Here is a 22695-nt window from a genome sequence, read left to right as displayed (position 1 = left end):
ATGTCTTCAAATTAAAATTGTTAGTATTAGAGTCATACTGAATGGGACAGAAGAAGAAAAAGGTGCATCGTATGACCAAAAATGTATTAACTCTATTCAGCATGAATACTTAAAAAAGGAGGGAAATTGGGCTTTTCACAGAGAAGAATTTTCAAGCTCATGTGTATTGAGAACACGAGCTACTGCCTTAACCCTGGTTGCCTGTAGTGTTCTGTTCTGCAGGACCAGGCTTAGTGGAATGAGTAAGAGATTACTGTGGCCACAGAGTCTTCAGTTCCTGCAAAAAGAATTAGTTTTGCTTACTTCAGCTACACTAACCTTTCAACTAAACTAAATCGCACCAAGTCCAGTGACTTCATCAGAGCCCTTTTCTTGTCCATATCATATGGTAAAACATCTTAGCTTTTCCTCTTCTTTAGTTACTAACAGATAACTTGCTTTGGAGATAGCCCTGCATTAATAATTCAGCTTTACTTTATGCTGATCCCCAATACAAAGCAGGGAAATGTGACTGGTGCCTCTGCTTTGTCCTATCCAATGCTTCCAGGGAGCTTGCAGCCAGACATGGTCTGGAGAGGGAAGGAAGGATGGCAGCAGTGACCATGCTTTTCTCCAGGCCAACACTGAGCGCAGCTTTAGCAATTTAGAGCATGAGAAGACATGTTTTGTTATCAAAGGCATAATAGATAATTACAGAGTGTGTGGAAAGCAGATATTTTCAGTATTCCCCCCACTTGGTTTATTTAATATGCAGACTAATTGGGAGCATCTTCTGATATCAGGTCCAGGGATATAGATTTCCTTTGTTTAAAAATAAGTCAGTAGGAAACCTGACACTTCCTTGGCTACCTGACTGCATTGTTTGCTAGTCCAGAATATCATCTGGAAATGAGAAATAAAAAAAGTGCCAGAGGGCCTAGAAGACTTTTAGTGCTAAATTCATCCACTGCTCTTTTTTTTTTTTTCCCCCAAGGACAATAAAAGTTCACAGGCTTTTCATCTACAGTGCTATAAGCATCTGATTAATTTCTTGTGTAGTCCAAGAGCAGACAGGGGAGGTGGTTTGTTGGAGAGGATGGTTTCTTACTGGTGGGGAATATCCTGCAAGATGTGGCTCTGGTGGCAGCTTCAGATGTGATGGAGCAGATACTGCTATTGTGTCTGAGTTGAAAAAATCATTGGAAAGCAGCTCATGGTTCTCTTCCTGTTTTTATTCACTTCATCCAGCTGCACCAGTGAGGAGCCGTGCAATAACATGAATGAGTCATTTCTTACATTGCTTAATATTTGTTTTGAAATTCTGACACAGATTTGAGCACCTGACTTCTCCTTCTTCTATGATGACTTGGCTTTAATATCAGTTGTGGAGTTGTTGAGCTCTTGATTTAAGGAGGAAGAACATGTGCCAGCTCTGATCAAGCAGAGACATGCTTCTGAGCATTTGAGAGCAGAGTTGGTCTCCGGAATGGCTCAAGCATTTTTTTGTGTATGGTGCAGTGATTCTCTGTCTGGAGTCTCAAAAATATTTTTGTGCTCCCAAGGTGTACATAGGGACAGCATCTTTTTATGCAAACAATGGGAACTTGTTTTTGTACCCTGTCACTGAGTCTCAGTCAGGGAGACCACCCAAGGTGGAGAGATGGGAACAGGAGGAAAAAAAACTTCACAGGCTCTATCAAGCGGGATTTTTTCCAGTGTGCATGCTCTGTCTCAGGGTTTCAGAAGGGAGCTTTGGAAAATCCCACTCCCATTGCCTGCACACATGAATGTCACAGGGTGAAACAGATTGTTTTAGCCCTTTTTGTTTTGGCATGTAAAAAGCCCAATTCCTCTTCTCCTCCTGTAGAAGATAAGAACATTGCTCATTAGTCCATGTAGGTGCTGGTTTTGGTTTTTCCTCCCAGTTTTTACAGTCAGTGAAAGCAAAAAGGCATCAAGAATGAATAAATAAACAAACAAAAGCAACAAACCAGAGCCATATTCTTAATTCCAAGTGGCAATGTGTGACTTTTCTACTGGGAATCCCACTTATCTCTACAGAGATATCCCAAGGGTCCAATCTGCCCCTGCACCACCTTTCAGCAGGTCTCTCTCACTGTAACTTGTGGTGAGTTATCCTACTGTGTCCCCACAGGTTCTCACTGTTACTACCCCAGGAAAACCTAGCCCTAGTTCCTCAATGGAACTTCAGCTGGCCTGTGCATGGCATGCATGGCATGGTGAGTGGCAGGGCTCAGCCCGGGCTGGCCCTGGCTGAGATATGTGCGAAATCTGGGGAGGACTTTTCCTCAGGGGTCTATCAAATCATAAATGAAATGTACCAGGCAGGGACATCTGTTTGCTGTCTCTTCCAAAATGAATGTTGGGAGGAATCAACAAGCAGAGCTGCTGGTTCACCAGGCTGATAGGGGTCAGGGTGTGAAAGGGCACCTAAATCATGCATGGGTTGATGAACAAATTAATGAAAAAGAATTCTCCAGAGGATTGGCTAATGCACAGTGACTGTGTCAGGTTTGGGAGGTCTATGAACTGGAAAAGGTGAGAGGCTGTGAGGAGGGCACTATAGGGAAGATGTGCTTATGTGGCCACAAAGTTTATAGCCACAGGAGGCGCCTGCGGTCCAGTCCAGGACAGCTGTTCTTATTTATATTTATGCAAAAGTACAATAACTATTTTGAAATAGCAAACCATAAGAAGATTGGAGTATTACTTTGAATAATGTCCTAGGAATATTTTTGAAGATGGCAAAAATGACAGGGGATCTTGCTTTTTCCAATGCTTTTTAAAATTACCATTCTCTGCTCACTCATCTAAAATGTTTCTAATGTGCTCATGCATAGTCAGGGATATTGACATTGCTGGAAACAGTGGGGGCTGTTCATCTCAGATGGGTGACTTCCCCCTTTGTCATGGGGAAGCATTTTAACTCAGAATTCTTGCATGGGCTCGTAGCGTTAAGTCATACATTATTTTTTAAGAATTCTGTGAGGTAGAAGGAAATTACAAAATGTAGGTGGAATGGTTTCCAGAGGTGGCTTCAGCCTTTCAAGAAGCCATCCCTACAAGATGTTTTAGTATTTGTGACTCACATTGGAGTGTGAAGCTAATTGTTTATACCAATGTTTTCATGAGAGCCCACTAATTCAGTGTGGCTCCATGTCTGGGTTGTTAGATGAGAAAGTTGTTGGAAACTTCCTCTAATTTAGTCCCACTAGCTCCAGTGGGAGTTAAGAGCCGCTCTACATAAACATGTGAGTCTTACTGGCTGTTCTGCATCTTAATGAATATTTTCATTTGAGCTCTCTGTTCTGTCCTGAAGACAAACAAAGGTGTCTAAAGGACTTTATTTGCCCTCCCAGATGCCTCTGCTATGGAAACCATCTATAGAATAGAATGTCCCCATAGCCTCAGCTCACCAAGAATTGATTTAGGTGAGGCCTCTGTTAGGGCACGGACAGTCCAGCACAATGTTTTCTTGGCTCACAAGGCAGTGAGTAACTTAGATACACTTGGCACCCTCTACCAGAGTGGCACAGCTCTCACATGACAGATCAGTGTGGTTAAAAACAGGAAGGTCAGCTTCCATTTTTAAACGATAGGGTGCAGTATAAACACTAGGATATGTGAACTTGTCATATCTAGCAGTGATCAGTGGAGTTAAATGATGCAACTGGCATAGTGTCAGGAGCTGGTAATTAGTCTGAAACACATTCAGCCATGGTTAACAGTCTTTGCATTGACTCACAATAAACCAGCACGTATAAAGAGAGCCATAATACAAAATGCATAAATTTTTTGTTGTGATTGAAACAAAGCCTAAGTGCTGGATTGTTTGCTGTCTAAATAATGAGAAATCAGAGACAGAGCACAAACCATAACTCCTGTTTATGGTTTTGTTCTAGTGCTTCCTGCCAATTAGGAAGACAGCAGTTTCTTGAGGATACTCTCTATAAAAACAACTGAGGTTGATCACTGGCAATCTTGCACTGCCTGTGTGCCCTATACTAGTTTGATTGACCGGCTAACAGTAATGATTTAATTATTCTGACAGGCACAGAATCCAAGTTGCAAATTTTGTGTGCTTATGAATAAGTTATTTTTTAATGATCAATGTAAAGCCTGTAAGTAGAGAAACTGTCATCAATTGTTGTACATGCCAATAAGGCTCCTGTTGATGCAGGACCATCTCTGTTCCCTGCTGTACAGAGAGAATAGAAAAAGATAAAATAATGATGTTAGCTCCTTAATATACTGAAATGTGAGTTATTTTATATATATATATATATATATATATATATATATATATATATATATACACACGCACACACAGTATGTAACTATTATCATAAAACATGGAATTTTGTATTATTTTTTTCTTATCTGCATTACATGCCAGTGAAATTTTGACTTTAAAAATCCACCCCAAAAAAGTAGGACATTAGTGCAAAAAATACAATAATAAAATCTATCCTAGTTTCATCTCATCAAAAGTCAATCTTTTTGGTTGAAAATTTGTGATGTGTGTAGTATTTTTTAAAACTAAATTATAAGATAAGAAAAAGGAGTGAAAATTAGCAGAAGTAAATCTCTTAAAAGAGACTAAGCTGCAAATTAGTTAAGACAGAAATATCTATTATGTTCATCATAAAGTCTAATGGAGTAAAATGTTAAGATAAGGGGAAAAAATTTGCCACATAAGACCTGAGATTTTCTCACTGCTGAATTACATAACTTGTGTAAGTTCAAAATTGCATTTCAAGGATTTAGGTGTCTGAAACCAGAATAATGACATGGTGAATTGCAGTAGTGTCCTGACATGTGTGTGGGGACTTCCACAAACCTCCAGTGTCTGATTGGAATACTGTTTGAAGAAAATGGTTGGGATGTTCTCTAGTCACTGGCCTTGACATGGTCTGTTCTTGACGGGGGTTTTGCTTCTGGCTTTGAAACACCTCATGCTTATGCCATTTGGTAAGAAGAAACATGACTAGTTACAAACATCTGATGGCCGAATTTTTTCATGGATGAGACTGCTGAAGTGCCTTACATGAGCATGTGCTTTGATGCTCACCTGAGATAGGATCTCCGCTAATCATCTGGACAACCTCTGCAGTTGTCTACTGGCTCTGGTCAACAGAGACTCTTTTTAGTCCTTGAGAAGCTTGATACACTTTCATTTTATGCTCACAGAATCTCAGGAAAAAAATTACAATATTGTGTGCTTCAATTAATTCCTAGAAAAACACTATGAAATGATAATAGAAGACGCAGAAATAGAAATAAAGGAAAAACAAAATAATTGCAAAATTTTGTTACTCCTCAGTACAACCAGGCTGGAAATTTGCTGGATGAGGAATGCTGACTACAGGTTGTATACAGAACCTAGCTTGTACAGATGTAGTGTCCTGTCAGAATATCTCAAGGTATTGATTTGCACAATTTACTAGAGTATGTTCTTTAGAGTACATAATATTGGCATCAGGTCCCACACAACCCCAGTAATGACCACCCCACTTCCTATTGTTTTATGAAATATACATGCTATTTCTCTCTTAGTCTCTGGACCACCCCTGAAAAATATGCACAAAATGTCCACCAAATATCTGTTGAATTAAATTAGTTCATGATTTTGGCGTCCCTCTGTTGTGGTGTTTCCTCAGGACAGGGGAGGTGGTGTGTTGCAGGGACTTACTGAGCACCAATGCCACGTCAGGTTGGGTCTCTGCTGCACTGCAACTGCTTCTTGTAAGGCTTCTCCTCCATTGGTTTGGGTAGTTTCTCTTATCATAAATCCTGAAACATGCAACTCAACTTATGGCTTACAATAATTTAAAGTTCTGTCCATTACATTTTCCACCCCTGTTCCTTTTATGCTGGGTTATCTGGTTTAACCCTGCAACAAACCCCTCCTCTCGTTTTCATCTTGGCCAACAATGAGGGGTTCCTTCCAGAGTCCACTATCAGCACAGTCCACAAGTCCTCTGTGGGCTGCAGGTGATCTCTGCTCCATCATGGTCTCATTGACATCACAGTCCCTTCAACTCGTCACACTGGAGCTCCTTCCTTCCCAGTATCCCAGCACAGAAAGCAGCAGCACCATGCTGGCCACTGGCCAGCACAGGCTCTTTACCGTGGTCATGACAAAAGTGTTCCCAGGCAGAACACAGGAAGGTGATGAGAAGTACAGCAGCAGCAGCAAAAGCAAGAAGTGGCCACTGACAAGCTCTAGACTCTAATATTCAGTCAGGAAATACAGCCCCATGGCGAGCACAGGAGCCTGCTCATTTCCAGCTGAATACCACTAGCTGAATAAGTTCCATCTAGTACATTGCCATCAAATCTGCCATTGTCTCAAACCCCTCAAGCCCCACATGGGGAATCAAAAAGGATTGTGGTTGGTTGACCTGGGCTGAATGCCATGCACCCACCAAACTGTTCTGTTGTTCCCCTCCCCACCTAGACAGGGTAGAGAAAATAAGAAAATGAGTCAGGCTGAGATAAGGCAGTTTACTGAAGCAAAGCGAAAATTTGTACATGCACAAGAAAGAGGAAAAAGAAAAAAGGTTTATTACCTACTTCCCATCACCAGGCAATGTTCAGCCTTTTCCTGGGAAGCAGGGCTTCAGCATATATAGCAGTTGCTCCAGAAGGCAAATATTATATACGATGTATATAATATTACAGTATACGATGAATGCCTGCCTTCCTTCCCTCTTCCTTTGCTCTTATCTCTGAGATAATGTCATTTGGTATGGAACATCCCTTTGGTTAATTTTTGATCAGGTGGCTTAACTGTGTGTCATCCAAGGATATTGCTCACTCCAGCCCCTTGATGGGGAGAGAATGTTGGAGAGGCAGCTCTCTTGCTGTGCCAGCCCTGCTCAGCAGCAGCCAAAACACTGCTGTGTTATCAACCACCTTCCAACTAATGCAGAGAGCAGGACTGTGAGGGCTGCTGTGAGAAAAGGAACTCCAGCTCAGCCCAACCCAACCCAAATTATTTGCCCTTAGAAAAGTATTAGTATTGTTGACTGTCAATTATTACCTCCTTTAACATGCAGAAGAATCTGCTTCATGATCTTGCTGGACACAGCAGTGGGACTGGACGGTCTATGGTTTTTGGGTCATCTTTTTTTCCTTTTTAAAAACGGACCTTATATCCCATTTTCAGTGAGTGGGATCTTCACCAGGCTGTGCCCTGCCTAGCCATTCAAACCTGACAAATGGTGGCTTAGATATCTCCTCTGCCAGTTTCCTTGGGATTTATGGATGCATGTCATTGTGTACCACATATATGTGCACCTTCAGCTTCCTTAGATGGCCTTGAACCTGATTTTCTACAGCTCTTCATTCTCCAAGCCTCCGCCTTTTCCTTCTGCAACTCAGGTGGTGTGGCTGGCATACTTGACAGTGAAGATTGAGGCAGAACTTTGTTGAGTGCCTCAATCTTCTTCATATCCCAGGTTATCAAGTCTCTAATTTCCTTCTTGAGTGGCTCCACCATTTTCCCTTCTCTTCCTTTTACCACCAGCATACTCATAGGAATTTTTCTTGTTGGTCTTGATGTCCCTGTCAAGGTTTAATACTATCATGGCTGTAGATTTCCCAACCCTCATTTCCTCCATGTTATCTATCCCTGTGAATATCCTCTGTAGGTTTCCTTTTTGTGTTTGAATTTTTCCATATGAGCTTCTTGCTCATATACACATGCCTCCTGGAATTTTTGCCAGATTTCCTTTTGGAAGGATACACCACTCCTAAAGTCCAGGGCAGTGAGCTTGCTTCTCACCGTCCTCACTGCTGCAAGGATCTTAAACTGTCCCACTTCATGGTCACTTCAGCCCAGGCTGCCCTTGAGCTTCACCTTCCTTGTCAGCCCCTCCTTGTTGGTGAGATCAAAGTTCAGCACAGCACCTCTGCTTGTTGGCCTTCTCTCACTTGAAGAAGGCAGTTGTCATCACTGTATGCTGGGATCCTCCTGGATTGCCTGTGCCCTGCTGTGCTATCCCTACAACAGATGTCAGGGGCTTTGGAGTCCCCCAGAAGGACCAGGACTTGACATTCAGAAGAATGTGAGACTGCTCTTATCTGTCAATGGAGAGGCTCATCCTCTTGGTCTTGCTGGTCAGGCAGTCTATAGCAGACCCACATTATGTCACCTGCCTCTGCCCTCCCTTTAATCCTGACCCATAAGCTCTCAGTTGGTCCCTTATCCATCCCCAGACAGAGGTCCATATACTCCATCAGGTTATTAACATGAAGAGAGACACCCCCTCCTCATCTCCACTGCCTGTCCTTCCTACACATCCCGTGTCCATCCATTCCAACACTGGAGTGAATCATAGCAGTCATCCCACTACATCTCTGTGATTCCAGGAAGATCACAGTCCTGCAGACATGTGCAAATCTCTAATTCCTCTAATTTATTCCCCATGTTGTGTGCATTTGCATGGAGGCATTTAGATATGGCTCCCTATGAAGCTGACTTACTAACTGCAGTGGTTGGAATTCTTTTGAACTGTCTCAGTCCTCCTGCTGACCTGTGATCCCTCTCTAGACTGAGGGCATCTGTTGCTGGTCCTGGCACGAGACTAGTAGGAATGGGATGGATTGAGGTTACCTTCTTCTGGTGACTTTAGTTTAAAACAACACCACTCTCTCCACACCACTGCTTTGTTTCTCTGTCTTAAATTGATAACTTGTGTTTAAGTGAAGGCAAAGAAAAATGTTCTTTACAATTAGAACAAGAAAAATATTGAAGAGGATATAAGCCCTCAGCAGGACCTCATTATTAAAATGAAAAAAATGAAAAGGACAAGACATAATATGTTGTGTTAGAGAGTTTGGAAGAAACACTATACTTGACAAAAAAAATCTTATAGCTTCCCCAATTTTTTTTATTGATACACGAAACACAAAATTCAGTAAATGCTTGGATTTTATGAGCATTTTAATGTCAGTTTCTTCATTAAAGGTATCAGAACTCATTGGAAAGGTGTAGTGAAGCCTGGGGGTGCTCCAGTGCTGCCTCTCTACCTTTAGCTGGGCACAGGCACAGCAGGCTGAATCTGAAGGGCCTTGCCTTCTGCCCATTTAACTACTTCACTACAGCCCAAGCAGTGCTGCTCCACAGGAGAAAACAATCATGGCCAGATGTAATTTTGAACTCATTGATCCTGGTAAAAGAACACTCCTTAAGGAAACACTGCCAAATGTTGAATCCTGTCAAAAGACAAGAATGTTCTGTGCATTCACAGCACAGATATCCTCTTGTCATTTTTCTGAAACACCTTCTGTTAAGTCCTAGATGACTCTGGTTCCTGTGAACATCTTGACTAACTGATTTCTGTAGCTTGTCCACCTGAAGTGAAGAAACTTCTGTGGTTCAGTGTAGAGGCCACAAGGTCCATGAGCACCCTGGGGACTGGGGTGACTTCCAGAAACACTTATGCTGACTGCTAGGGAGATGCCTCTTTCCTGCACATGCATTTGTGACATTACTAAGAGATTCAGGTTCTCCTTTGCGAATGATAAGTGGCGCATGTCATCCAGTAGGCAAGTAAAACAGCAGAGGTTACATTCCTTTTAACCCCGTGAAGAGTGTTACATATACTGGAGTGCCATCTACTGGCTCTTTTCCTCTGTAATAGACAAAAGTGCCAGCTTTGTGTATGTGTGTTACTTCATCTAGGACTATAATGTAAGTTGCATCCCAAACAGGATTCCTCACTTCTCCCTCTGCATCCAGGACCCAGACCCCCAGAGACCTTCACCCAGCTCCTAGACCTTCAAAGTCTTCATGCTGGTATTCAGGCCAGCCCTGTGCATACCTCAGCATCCTAGTTCTTCCCTTGTAGTGGTTCTTCCCACAACTTACCATTTTTGCTGCCTTTCAAGGTATCTCAGGAGAGAGGCTCAAGTGACTCCACTGAAACACTCAAACACTGTATGCACAAGTAACGTCAAAACAGTTAATCATGGAATCACAGAAACATGGAATATTTCAGATCAGAAGATAGCCATAAGCATAATTGAGTGCATCTCCCTGCTCCTCTTGGGACTAACCATACAACTAGAGCATTATCCATAATCTCCTTGATGACAGACCTCGTGCTGTGACCACTTCCCAGGAGAGCATGTTTCAGTGACTGACAATGCTTTCAGTGGAGAACCTTTTGAGAAAGACCAATCTGAACTTCTTCTTAAGCAACTTCATTCCTCTAAAGGAGCTCTGATTCCCAGAGACAGTAAGTCAGCAGTCGCCCCTCCTCTGCTACACTTCAATGAGGTCCCTCCAAGCATTCATTTCTCCAAGATGCACGGGACAAGTGACCTCAATGCTCCTCTTAAATCTTGACCTTGAGTGCTTTCACCCTCATCTTGGTCATCCTCCTCTGAAAATACTCCAGAGTTTGATGTTCATATATTGAGGTGCCCAGAACTGACACAAGATTCAAGGTGAGGCTACCCCAGGGCAGTGTAGAGTGAGACAATCACATCCCTTGACCAGACAGTGATTCTGTGCTTGATGTACTCCTGGGAATGGTTGGAATAGACAGGACACTGCTGACTCATGTTCAACTTGCCATCAATCCAAATCCCCAGGTTTCTTTCTGTTGGGCTGCTTCCCTGCCTCTTATCCCCCAGTTTGTACATACCCCAGGATTTTTCCATTTTAGATGCAGAAGCTAGCATTTTCTCTTTTTAGTTTTCATATCATTCATGATTGCTCAGCTCTCTAGTCCATCCAGATCTCTCTCTAAACCTCTCTACCCTCAAAGGAGTTCACGGTTACTTCCAGTTCAGTATGGTAGGCAAAATTATTAAGTGAATTTACGTTTGATTCCTGTGTCCAGATAATTTATAAAAAAACATTAAGGACCACTGGCCCTAAATGCCAACCTGTTCTAGTCCCATTTGATAAAATCCTTTGAGCCCAACCTGTCAGACAATTGCTCAAAGTATCATTGACTTGTCCAGCTGTGAGCTGGCCAATTTATCAGTAAGCATACTGTGAGAGACATTACTAAAGGCTTTGCTAAAATTAAAAACCACACACATTTTCTGGCTTCCCCTAGTTAACTAGTAGTGTGACCTTATCATAAGAGGAAATTAATGTAGTTAAGCAGCACATTCCCTTTGTTAACCTGTGCTGGCTGTGAACAGTGATTTTGTTGCCTCTCAAGTGTTTTTCTGTTGCTCAAAGATTAACCTTCTCTGTAATTTCAGCAGGCACCCTGAGACTGACAGACCTGTAATTGCCAGCCTTCCTTCTTTCCCTTCTTGAAAACTTGGGCAGCATTTGCAAGTTTTTAGTTCACTGGGACATCTCCAGATTCCAAGGTGTTGAAAACAATGGAGAGAGGTCAAGAGATACTGTCAGCCAGCTCTCAGTATCCTGGAATGAACCGCCTTGGAGTTATTTATGTGCATCCAGGTGAGGAAGCAAGTTATGAACAAGTTTGAAGTTGACAGAGAGAGTATCTTGCCCCCCAGTCATGGTCTTCCAACACTGGACTCTGGGTGCACCAGGGCCCACGACTGGTGTTGAAGACAAGAGCTGAAGAAGGCTTTAGTTTTTGCTTTGTCTATGTCCCTATTAATGACCAGCCTTGTCAAGTAATGGACCAGTCTGATCCTCCTTTAGCCTTTCAGATACTTGTAAAGCCCTTTTGGTTGTCCTTCACAGCGCTAAGCAGCCTGAACTCCAATCGAACTTTGCATGCAGGAGAAACACAGTTTCTCTGTACAACAGGGAACAGCATTGTCTGTGTTTTCTGTTCCCATTTTCAATGTATGTGCACCTTCATTTTCTGCCTAAGTTCTGGAAGCAGATCCCTGCTTAGCCAAACTGGCGTTCTGCCCTGCTAGCTTCACTTCTGACACTTTGAAATGGCCTGCTCCTATGAAATTGTCACTTGTAAGAGTTGACAGAAAAGCAACCAGCATCCATGGACCCAAGAAAATTCAAAAGCAGATCCTCAGAGGACCTTACTAAGTAGCTCCTTCTGCACTCTGAAGTCTGCTCTCCCTGTATCCTGTTTATTTTCTTTTCCCTTCATTCTTATACAAAGGGTCTCCACAGTGTCACCTCCAGCTGCAAGAGCCATACATTCCAGACCATCCATTACATAAAGCACTGCCCCTTCACCTTACCTGCTCTGCCTGTGCCTCCTGAAAGGGGCTGTAACCCTCCAGCAAGGCACCCCAGTTACAGGATTCATCTCACCATGTTTTGCTTTTGCTAATGATATGTTTTTTCTAGGACTGGCCCAAGACCCAGTCCTGCCTTGTCCTGCATTTCCCTTTTGTATATTTATAGACTTAAAGAGAAATCTTCAAATGCAATAGTAAGGATGGGAGTAATAGCCATAGATTTGAAGGGACTACATAGCCATATAAATAAATTTTTATATTGATCATCATAGGAAAACTGGACTTTATTTAAAAAGAGAGGACGGAAGAATGGCAAGGTTAGTATATTTGAAAATATTTATTTACACAGGTCCACCTGTCTCTTGTGGTGGTGTCTGTCTGTCTCCTCTGTTGATAAACATTGTTCCTGTAGTGCTGAGTTCACAAAATTATTTGCAGGTGTTTAAGTTTTACAGCCACATTTAGGTTTTTGATTCATGTGCCTTTTGAATACATGGAGATAGAATTAAGTTTCTACTTTTTTCTCCTGGATGGAAGAAGAGATGGAAGAAAGCATATAGATCTCCTTGCTTTCTTCTGTAGTTATTTGCTTTGTCGAGTGGTACAATTTGTACCACTCGACAAAGCAAATTGTTAGATATCAGGGAAAATTTTTCCTCAGAAAGCTGTTGAGCACAAATTGTACCATTAGCATCCATTTACTGTTAGAAACACCAGCCAAAAAGTATGTCATGTCATGTCACACCAAAAGTTGACTCTTTCCAGAGCCTTTTTCTCCTGTAGTTAGCTGCTCTCTGGATGTTACTTTGAAGTTATTTCCGTACAATGAAACAAAAGAGCGCATTGTTTATATCACTGACAGATTGACTAAGAATGGTATTTTATCTCTACCATCTAAATAGTTGATTAATTTAGATGTAACAAATTATGGTAAGGATGGACATAACTGACACAATGCAAGATTAATCCAGTTTAATCTCATGCTCTCTCTTTTGCTTCTTTTAAGCAAAACATCTGTTGAGTGGTCCACTGCTTTCCCAAGTAATCAGACCATGATTTTCCTTTGATGCTGGTTTCGCTGTACGGGGAGCCCTTGCATTAAGGTGCAGCTGGTTCCCATGTGTTGCCATCTGTTGACAGCTGAAACTGCAGATCCACAGGAGAGGTCGTAGAAAGACAGAATCTCACAATAAGTTAAGTTGGAAGAACCCCATCCAGATAATTTAGTCCTACCCCTGTCCCTGCACAGGACATCCTAAGAATCATGCTGTGGGCCTGATAGCATTGCCCAAATGCTCCTTGAAATCTGTCAGGCTTGGTGCTGTGACCACTTCCCTGGGGAGCCTGTTCCAGTGCTCAACAGCCTTCTGGGGAAAATTTTTTCCTGATATCCAACCTAAACATCACCTGACACATCTTCATGCCATTTTCTTGAGTCCTCTCACTGGTCACAAGAGTGAAGAGATCAGTGCCTGCCCCTTTACTTCTTCTGGTGAGGATGTTCCCCTCAGCCTCCTTTTCCTCAGACTGAAGAGACAAACCACCTCAGCCCCTCCTCATACAGCTTCCCCTCCAGACCCTTCACCACCCTCCTTGCCCTCCTTTGGGTGCTCTCTAACAGCTCAATGTCTGCTTTATGTTGAGGCGCCCAAAACTGCCCCCAGCACTCGAGGTGAGGCTGCCCCAGAGCAGAACAGATCAGGACAATCCCCTCCCTTGCCTGGCTGGAGATTCTGTCCCTGATGCCCCCCAGGACAGGCTTGGCTCTCCTGTCTGCCAGGGTACTGCTGGCTCATGTTCAACTTGCCGCTGACCAGGATCCCCAGGTCCCTTTCTGCAGCACTGCTGTCCAACCTCTCAGTCTGTGTGTACAGCAAGGATTACCCCTCCCAGGTACAGAATACAGCACTTGTCCTTTTTAAATTTCCTATGGTTGGTGATTGCTCAGCTCTCTTATTTGTCAAGGTCTTTCTGCCCTTGAAGGAGTTGACAGTCCTTCCAATTAAGGACTGCAAGTATTACTTTGAGTCCTGCATCCAAGTATTACTTTGAGTCCTGCATCCAAGTTGTTAATGAAGATTTTGAAGAGAACAGGGCTGAGGATGGAGCCCTGCAGGTCCCCACTAGTGTCCCCAATAGTGTCTGATGTTACCCTCATACCCTCATCCAGTGCCTGGCCACTGGAGCTTTTTCCCAGCAAACTGTAATCCAAATTTCTGTCTGTTTGACTCTCTGTTGTATGTATGTATGTATGTATGTTTGTATGTATGTATGTATGGCCAAAGAGTGATGGAAATAATAAAATAATAATTTTTCCACTTCTGCATAAATGAGGAGCTTTAAGTTAATTAATATAATTCGGCATATGTGAACATGTGTGTGTATAAAATTGCAAATAATGAGTGAGTATTGTATTACTTAATGAAAACAAATGTGTGCTAACAGAATTGTAAAATTTTTTCCCAGAATTTGGCTGAGAGGCCAGGACTGTGCAACATGGCATATTACCCACAGAAAATGGATACTGAAACCTCTGAGACATTAAGAAAATTAGGAAGAAAAGAAAGTTCTTTCCATGGCACATATTCAGCTGTCTCACTTCCTCTTGGGGATAATTAGAAGGCTAAGCCAGGCCTTGGAGGACCAGGAACACCATGGATTTAAAATGTTGGTCGAGGCATTTTGTCACTATAGTGATGGAAATCTTCGTGCTCAGGAGTATGAGGTGGTGTTTTTCCCAAGGATCTTGTGTTGCTAAATGATGACTCAGTGCTGTCTTGTTAAGACACAAGAAGACAAGGGTATTCTGGAAAAAGTCTCGCAAAGTTGCCTCTGTTTTCCAGCAAATTCCAAAGCTTATGTGAAGAAAACTGTAGCATGTCATAAGTTTTCTGTAAGATTTTTAGAATACTAGCTGATGATCTGAATTTTGTCTAAATCATAGTAACTTCAAGACAGGTTTTAGTGTCTATTACATTTAATGGTGTTTTTTTCTCAAAGAATCTTTTATGTTGCAAATAATTCTTTCAAGAGTACTTAACTTTATAGCTTTGATTTTTAGGAGAATGTGATTTTATGGTTTTAAGCATGTATTTCAAGCCTCAGTCTGTGTATCCAGGGTTTGAGCATGGCAGTATATCTGGAGTTGCTCCACTGGGTGCAGCCAAAACTAAGTAGTAAATGCAATTATTTGAGCAGTTTGCCCATTTGTCAGCTCACCAGGTGCTACAAGCAGTCACATAAGCAGTCTCTGCTGCCATTGTGTGCTGCTGGATATTAATTAAGAAAGCAGGTCTACTGATGGCCATTCATTCAGCCATTAATTTTTAGCTAGAAGAAAGACAAGAATATGATTCTAAGTTGACTTATTTAATTCTAAACAGTATTATCATTAGAGGAAATATATATATGCATATCTTCACATGGAATTCCTGAACATTTCCAGCTAAAAATTTTCAGAAGTCGTACAAAGAGCAGAACATATGGTCTGTAGAAACTCTTCGAAATATCTCCTTTTCTAATCAAAAAAAAAAAAAAAAAAAAAAAAAAAAAAAAAAAAAAGAGCATTTTAGTGATTATTTAGGATTTTAAAGTGGGTTTTAAAGGATTTTAAAGTGGGTTTTGAGGCTATAATAAGACATTCAAATTGCTAATAGAGCAGGATAGATTCATTGACAAAGACAAGTTTGGATAAATTCTTCTAAATCACACCACCCAAATATCATTATTTACATCAATTGATTAGCATTTTTTAAATTGACTTATTTGTGAGGCTTTTGATGTTTTTTCTATCAACCCAGTTCTTTTGTCTACCATGAGAATCTAATGAAGATTACATCCTGCTGTACTTTTGGTTTAAATTTCAATTTTTTAGAAAACTTGAAATACAGTGTTTCAGAAATGTCAGAGAAATTACACGTGGCTTTAGAAACAGTAATTGTAAAAGTGTGTTGGCATTCCTTGTAGTTTTTCTGACTTAGCTGTTGGATTTCCTTTCCACAAGGGGCTCAGAGATCTCTACACAAAAAAAGCTCTTTCTACAAGTAGATTCAAGCTGTAACTCTTTTCTCAGTCAATACTAGAGAGGCATCAGAGCAATGTTACTTGTGTTTCTGTTTGTGACATTCCCTAATCAATGTTCAGCAGCTGAACTCATTGACTTGGGAATTAATATTTGAAAAGAATGCAAGGCAGCTTTTGCAAGTTTCTGGCATGAAATGAATCAATCTGATTTGTCATCTGATGGTGCCTTTCACCCTTACCCAGTGCCAGTGTCACCTCCCTGCTCTGCTAGCACTGCTGCAGGCTGGTGCTCCTGGGGGAAGGTTTGACCCCCATCCCGCTTCCTGCTGCAGTCTCCTGCTGCTCTCAGACTGATTGGCAAAATCATCCACTCAGCTGTGAAAAGATGTGGGATAATGAGGGTAGTAGGCACAGACTTACCAGTTAATGCAGTTCAGACTCCTCTGAGTCATTTGAATGTAGAGGTAGGGAAACATTGACATTGAATGGTACATTAGGATGAAAAAGGTGTTTCTGCCAGCATGGCAACAGTGCCATGCCTTCAGACTGTTTTTGTATCTACTTCCAGGACTCCCTGATTTTATCATGCCCTTTGACAGGCAGAATATACACTCTGCATGCCTCTAGACAAAATGGCATTTTAAAATCCCATCCTGAAAAGAGTAACCTTTAGCAAAGCCTGTCAGAAAAAAAAAAATATTTTGCATTAAGTTTAGAAACAGAGGAAAAATTCACCTTGAAATATGTAAAAATCAACATTCAGTGCATTTCAGGGCTGTAGAAAGGGTTTTCAGCTGTCTGTGAAAGTGTGAAGAAGGAAATTACAGGGGTTCTTTGTGCATAGGCTGTGACACTGTAACTTAAAAGCTACTTACAAGCAAAATTGATGCTTGCAAATTTACCGAGGCATTAATGTTTATACAAAACATGGTTAATTTTGGTGTCATTGCTCTTTTCCCCAGCTGGATTTATCTGTTTGGCAGATGGCTATCACTTCAGCAGTGTACAGAAGGGTATGCAGACCAGTACTTTCCACTTCTTCTTCATTATGGGTTTTCAGCTAAGGTAGAAATAATTGTGTATTACCATCCTCAGCTTTTTCCTACTATGGATGCTTCAGCTCTTGGAATATATAGTAAGTGTTTATAAAGAGATGGAGATTTGAAAAAAGGGAATAAAATGTGACCTGTTTGCCAACATGGAAACTTTCACAGTTCAACAAAGTCCATCAGGACTAGCGCCAATTCTCTAAACCTATCTGCACTGAGAATATTTTCATATATTTTTATTTACAAATAACATTCTGGATGTTCTAATTTAATTGTCATAGAGCTAAATTAAAATTGTTTGGGGTTTTTTTTTTTGTTTGGGTTTTAGTTTGTTTATCTGGTTTGGTTTGGTTTTTTTGGGGGGGTTTGTGATTTTTGTCTTTCAAGCCTTGTATGCTGCAAAGAGAACCTAGTGTAAATGAAATCTTTGTTCTCAATCTCTGATTAGTATTTGAGCTTCCAGGGTAAAGGGAAATCTAGCACATATCTCCTTCTATGTTAGCTCCAGTGACAAGCCTCTCTTCAAAGGTTTGCAACCTCTTCCTGTCTCCTATCTCCTGACCCTGGCTGCCCTTTCCCACATCATGTCAAGATTTGACTACTGCTTCTTGTGCTAATACAATTGTCTGTGGACTGTGCTGTGGATGGGATCACTGCACTAAGCTGACTTCAGAAACTGATTATTTGCTTTGATTAGTGATCCAGTCTGCACCGCAGCCCCACAGAGACATACTGATGAGGGCAGCAAGTAGAGGAACTTAAAGAAACACTTGACTGTATGGATACAAATATAAACTGCAAACAATACTGGAAACACTAACAAGCTGTACTGTGATAAAAGTACTTAATGAAATCTAGTTGCTGACTGAGTCAGACCTTCAGAAACAAAACAAAATATTCACAATTCACATATGTCATAGCAAATATTCACCCACAGGCAACATCAGACTGCATGTTTAACTCTTTTATTTTTGTATATTTATAAGTATTGCCTTTGCATCTCTGATTTTTCTGTTTTGCAGTTTTTATAGGGTAAGATTAATAACTCAGCATTCAATTTTTTTCCCCATTCCTTTTCATAAATCCAGTAAAATATTTTCAAATGTGGCTAATAGATGTAAGTGAGGTATTATTATCTTTAAATTCTGAAGAAGACTTATAGGACCAGTGCTCTGGTCCCATTTTGACTGCAACTACAAAATACCCTGTTAGAATTTTCTGACTGCTTCTTTTTGAAAGTACTTGTAAATCCACGCACATCATTCTTCCCAAGATATTCTTCTTTCTGTTATTAAAGAAGTACAGAAGTCTACCAACTCAATTTTTAGAACATGATTATTACTGTCTGAATACTTGAAACATAGTCTAACTAGGGATATTCAGGGATGGTTTGAATTCTTGTTTTGTATTAGAAGTCTTTCCCAAGTATATAAACCCACAGGATCTAGGATATTATGAAATGACTAATATAAGAATGCAGCAAAAGGGAAAAATACTAGTTCAGAAAAAATGTTTTATAACACAGGTACTCTTACAATTGCAAAGGCAGGCTTAATCTCTTGGGGAATATTTCAAACATACGAAGTTAATACTCTAAGAGAAATAGCAATACGTTTCAAAACAAAAACCCCATGCAGCTCCATGCTAAAGGAAAATGAAAAGGTAAAGTAGTCAGGGTCACTGGATTAATTTCCAGATAAACTTCCTTCAGACACCTGAATAACAACTCCAAAGAAAAAAAATGGCTTTCACTGTCCTGTGTGTAAGAGGATCCAGACACCACTCAGGAGCATCTGAGAAGGTAGGCTGTTCTGCAGATGCTTACACCCTTTTTCATCTGGGTCTCACGGAAAGAATTTCAGATAAAGAGTTATGATGGAATTATCTAGTTAAATACAAATACTTAATGCAAGAATTGTATTTTGTGTTGTTTTATTCCCAACATATTCTTTCAGATTTTTACTTCCCAACTTGACTTGTCCTGTAAACTACATTTTGGCTCTTTTTCACTGTTAACTTAGCTTAAAGGCCAATCTGCTTAAAACTGGTAAACTTAGGGTGTAATATCTGGATATAAAGGCAGAAGCAAAAGTCCTAACAGAACTGCAAGGAGGTGCAAATGCAAACTAACAGAGAAGTCAGAATCTATCTCATTTTGCTAAGATTTTTTTAAATCAGAGTCAGGCTCTTCTATTAAAGCTATGAAATTTAAGCATGTCTTTGTGATAGAAGAATAATCTATGTAATTTCCTCCATGTGCAGAATTGTAGATCTGAATACAGCATGAGAGCATACTCATGTGGACACTGTAGAATGTCCTTCCTCAGTAAGGCACTTAAGCACTTAAACATTAGTGTTTGTCATAGGTAAGTACGTTGCAGAAGGGTTTTTTTCAGCAATAACTATAAAGAAGGTGAATAACTTGTTTGATTCTTTTAGTCCTAGCATGCCAAACCTAAATAGTAAACTAAACACTCATGAAAGATTCATCACTTACGAAATTAGTATCTTCTTATATTTCAGTGAGTGAAACTTCACCAGCGCCACCCGTTCAATGACAGGCAGGATGATATTGTGGTATGCTTCATCTTGAACTACCCAGCCTTTGGACACTCTCCTGTATATCCAGCACCAGCAGCAGCCCTGTGAAACACCACAATGACTAAACAGGACAAGTCAACAGAAGGAAACGGTAATTGCAAATATCATGCTGCAACTTAAGCACATATTCAGCTCAACAGTGTGAAAATTCTGTTTTCTTCTACTTCTTTTTTGATGTAAAATCTTGTCAGTCAAAATTCATTATCTTTCTTCAGAAATGTGTTTTATTTGGTAGTTGATTAGTTGTAGCATGATAGTGTGGCTTTCCACTGATTAGTAAATCAAAAGATTGGGACTACAGTCCTGCTACTTGTCTTACACTTACATGTAGTTTTTAGGAAATACTGAGAAAACAGTGTTACTTTGTGGCATATGTAAGGTGCACAAAAAAATGCCTCTTTTTCTTACTGCTTTCTATATTTATTATGAAATGTCAAACATTCTTCATAATAAGATTAACAATATTTCTATACTGATACTACACTGTTCTGGATCTAAGAAATATTTTTTGTAGGAAAATAATGCCTAATGCTTTATTCTGGCAATGTGCAGGGCAAGTCTAATAAGGGAAGTGTTCTCAGTTCTCATGACCAGTGCTACTCTTTCTAAAGCAAGGATCTGTATTGCATGCAACAAGCATGGTGTTTCTCATCTTCAGCATGGCAAAAAATTGCCAGGGACCTTATTTTAGGTTTTGCTAAGTACCAGGGCTGCTACTACTAAACAGGGCTTCCTAGATTTTTAATCCATAACTGTAACACTCAATATTAATAAAATATGTTCTTGTTCAATAGAAAACATCAGAAGCGACTTCTGAGCATTTTGACAGACTATAACAAGCAGTTCATTTTAAAAACCCATCTTAGTTGCTTTCCTTTTATTGTGTGAGATCTTATTTTTCTCCTCAACATTTTTTCTACAACACCCTTTACTGACCAATTTAATTTTCAAGCAGTACATGCTGATGGAACTCATTTTAACACAACAGAATCACAGAATTTAATGCAGCATAGTCAAAATACTTAATGGCTTCAAAAGAATTTTTATCTCCATAAGAAATCTTATGAGCATGACCATGGATCATACACATTTTTATAAGCATTTATATGAACAAATTCTATGACTAACAAGGTTCTAAGTTTGCCATTAACATCTACATTTTACTTGAAAATACTTGGCTGAATTGACTTGTATTCATTCAATGATTTTATTATTAATTTGAATTATAGAGGATATCATTCCCATGACAAGCCCTTTTTATCTGGAGAAGGCAAAGATTTTCGTTGCTGAATCATGATCTCTCTTTGACACTTCTTTTTTCCATGAAAATTTATCTTTTACATATAATTTACAGTAAAACCTAACAATGACAGTTTATGTGTGTATTTGGAGATGAGATCATGTGAGTAAGCTTAGGAATGCATTATGATTTCAGAACATATGAAAAGCTCAGCCTACATTGCAAGTAACTATGAGACACTTCCAGAATGTAGTTCTCAGTCCACTCCTAACTTAAAAAGCCCAGGGGCTGGAGCTATACAGCACAGAGTTCAGGAGCTAATCTATTGCAGTTTCTTTACAGTAGGTTTTGTATCATCACTGCTGACAGTCCTGAGGAATATTATTGCAATAGTTTCAAATAATGCATTTTTGCTTTTTGGTATCTTTATCTTTAGTGAAACCATTCTTGGTTTGGTAATTCTTTATGTTTCACAGCATGTCTGCTGCAAAGTCTAAGATAGCAGGAGATGTATGGTTCATTATCATGAGTTCATGAATGTGAATTCATTGTTCTTGGAATCTCACACAGGAAAAGACAAACTAGGTAAAATTTTTTCAGAGTGGATTTTCAAAAGGGAGCAGCTGGAAAGTGCTTATTATCCTCTAAATATAGTAAAAAGAATATGTGGTGAGCTGGTCAGCTCTAGTCATCAACCTTAAAAATCTTTCCTCTCATGAATAATAAAAAATACAATTGACTTCATATCTACTAAGAACTCTCCATTTTTAACTTGAATATAAACTCTTTTCTCCATATACATATGTGCTCTTCCCATTTTAACAGCATTATAAGTGAATGACAATGAGCTAAATAAATCCCATTTCAGACCTGGAAAAGGCCAGATTGGTATGGTTTACTGCAGTCTCAGACTTTTTTCCTCAGGGCGCACTGAATACTTAATATTCTGATCCTAATTCTTGCAGTAAAGCCTGCAATGAAAATGGAAAATTGCCCACCACTGGCTCATTGTGTCATGCAGACCAAGTGCAAGTGTTGTGTCTTGTTCCACTACAGCAACCAATGTGCCCTGCAAGCTGGTCAGCTCTCTTCTTCTTGGATAAGGAGAAGCACCCCAAGGTTAGACCTTTGCAGGGCACAGGTAGGAGAACACAGAGGTGGAGTGAGGCGCAGAGGCCTGGAAACTTTTACGCATTTCCTTGAAGGGGCTGAGGGGCTTCTCATTGAACTGTCTTCCTCCTCTGCCTTTTGTAAGATTTATAACAGTAATATCAGATTTTAGAATCCTTGCACTGAAGTCATGCAATAAACAACTTATTTATCCCAGAGGGGAAGATTAGCCTAGAAGAAGTCCTGACCCTCAAACTGAGAGACAGCTATCAAACCTTGCCATGTGTAAGTACAGCCCAGCAGGAAGCTGGGAAGAAAGAGGAGAGTGCAATCAGATGATGTATCCCTTACTAACTACAGGGTCAACATGACTTATGTGAGATCAGTCTCTGACCTTTCAGTAGAAAATCAGTAATTTTTTTCTTACAAATGGAGAAGAAATGAACTATTTGTGGATGTGAATTGAAAGGATTTCATTTGCTCCCTGTGGTCTCCAGCTGTAGTTTTCAAGTATTG

General features: G+C 40.3%; 1 protein-coding gene across 1 annotated transcript in view; it reads left to right on the top strand.

Annotated features, from left to right (window-relative positions):
- The first annotated feature begins 11355 nt into the window (after nt 1–11355).
- The window catches only part of TMC1 (transmembrane channel like 1), a 63080-nt gene continuing 51740 nt past the window's right edge, over nt 11356–22695 (top strand). The window contains 1 exon segment of the mRNA XM_059874208.1: nt 11356–11437. Within this exon segment, the coding sequence (XP_059730191.1) occupies nt 11356–11437 (82 nt within the window).

This window comes from Haemorhous mexicanus, chromosome Z, assembly GCF_027477595.1.
Source record: "Haemorhous mexicanus isolate bHaeMex1 chromosome Z, bHaeMex1.pri, whole genome shotgun sequence".
In the NCBI taxonomy this organism is placed as follows: domain Eukaryota; kingdom Metazoa; phylum Chordata; class Aves; order Passeriformes; family Fringillidae; genus Haemorhous; species Haemorhous mexicanus.
Note: the sequence above shows the minus strand (reverse complement) of the source record. Positions and strands in the feature narration are given on the sequence as shown.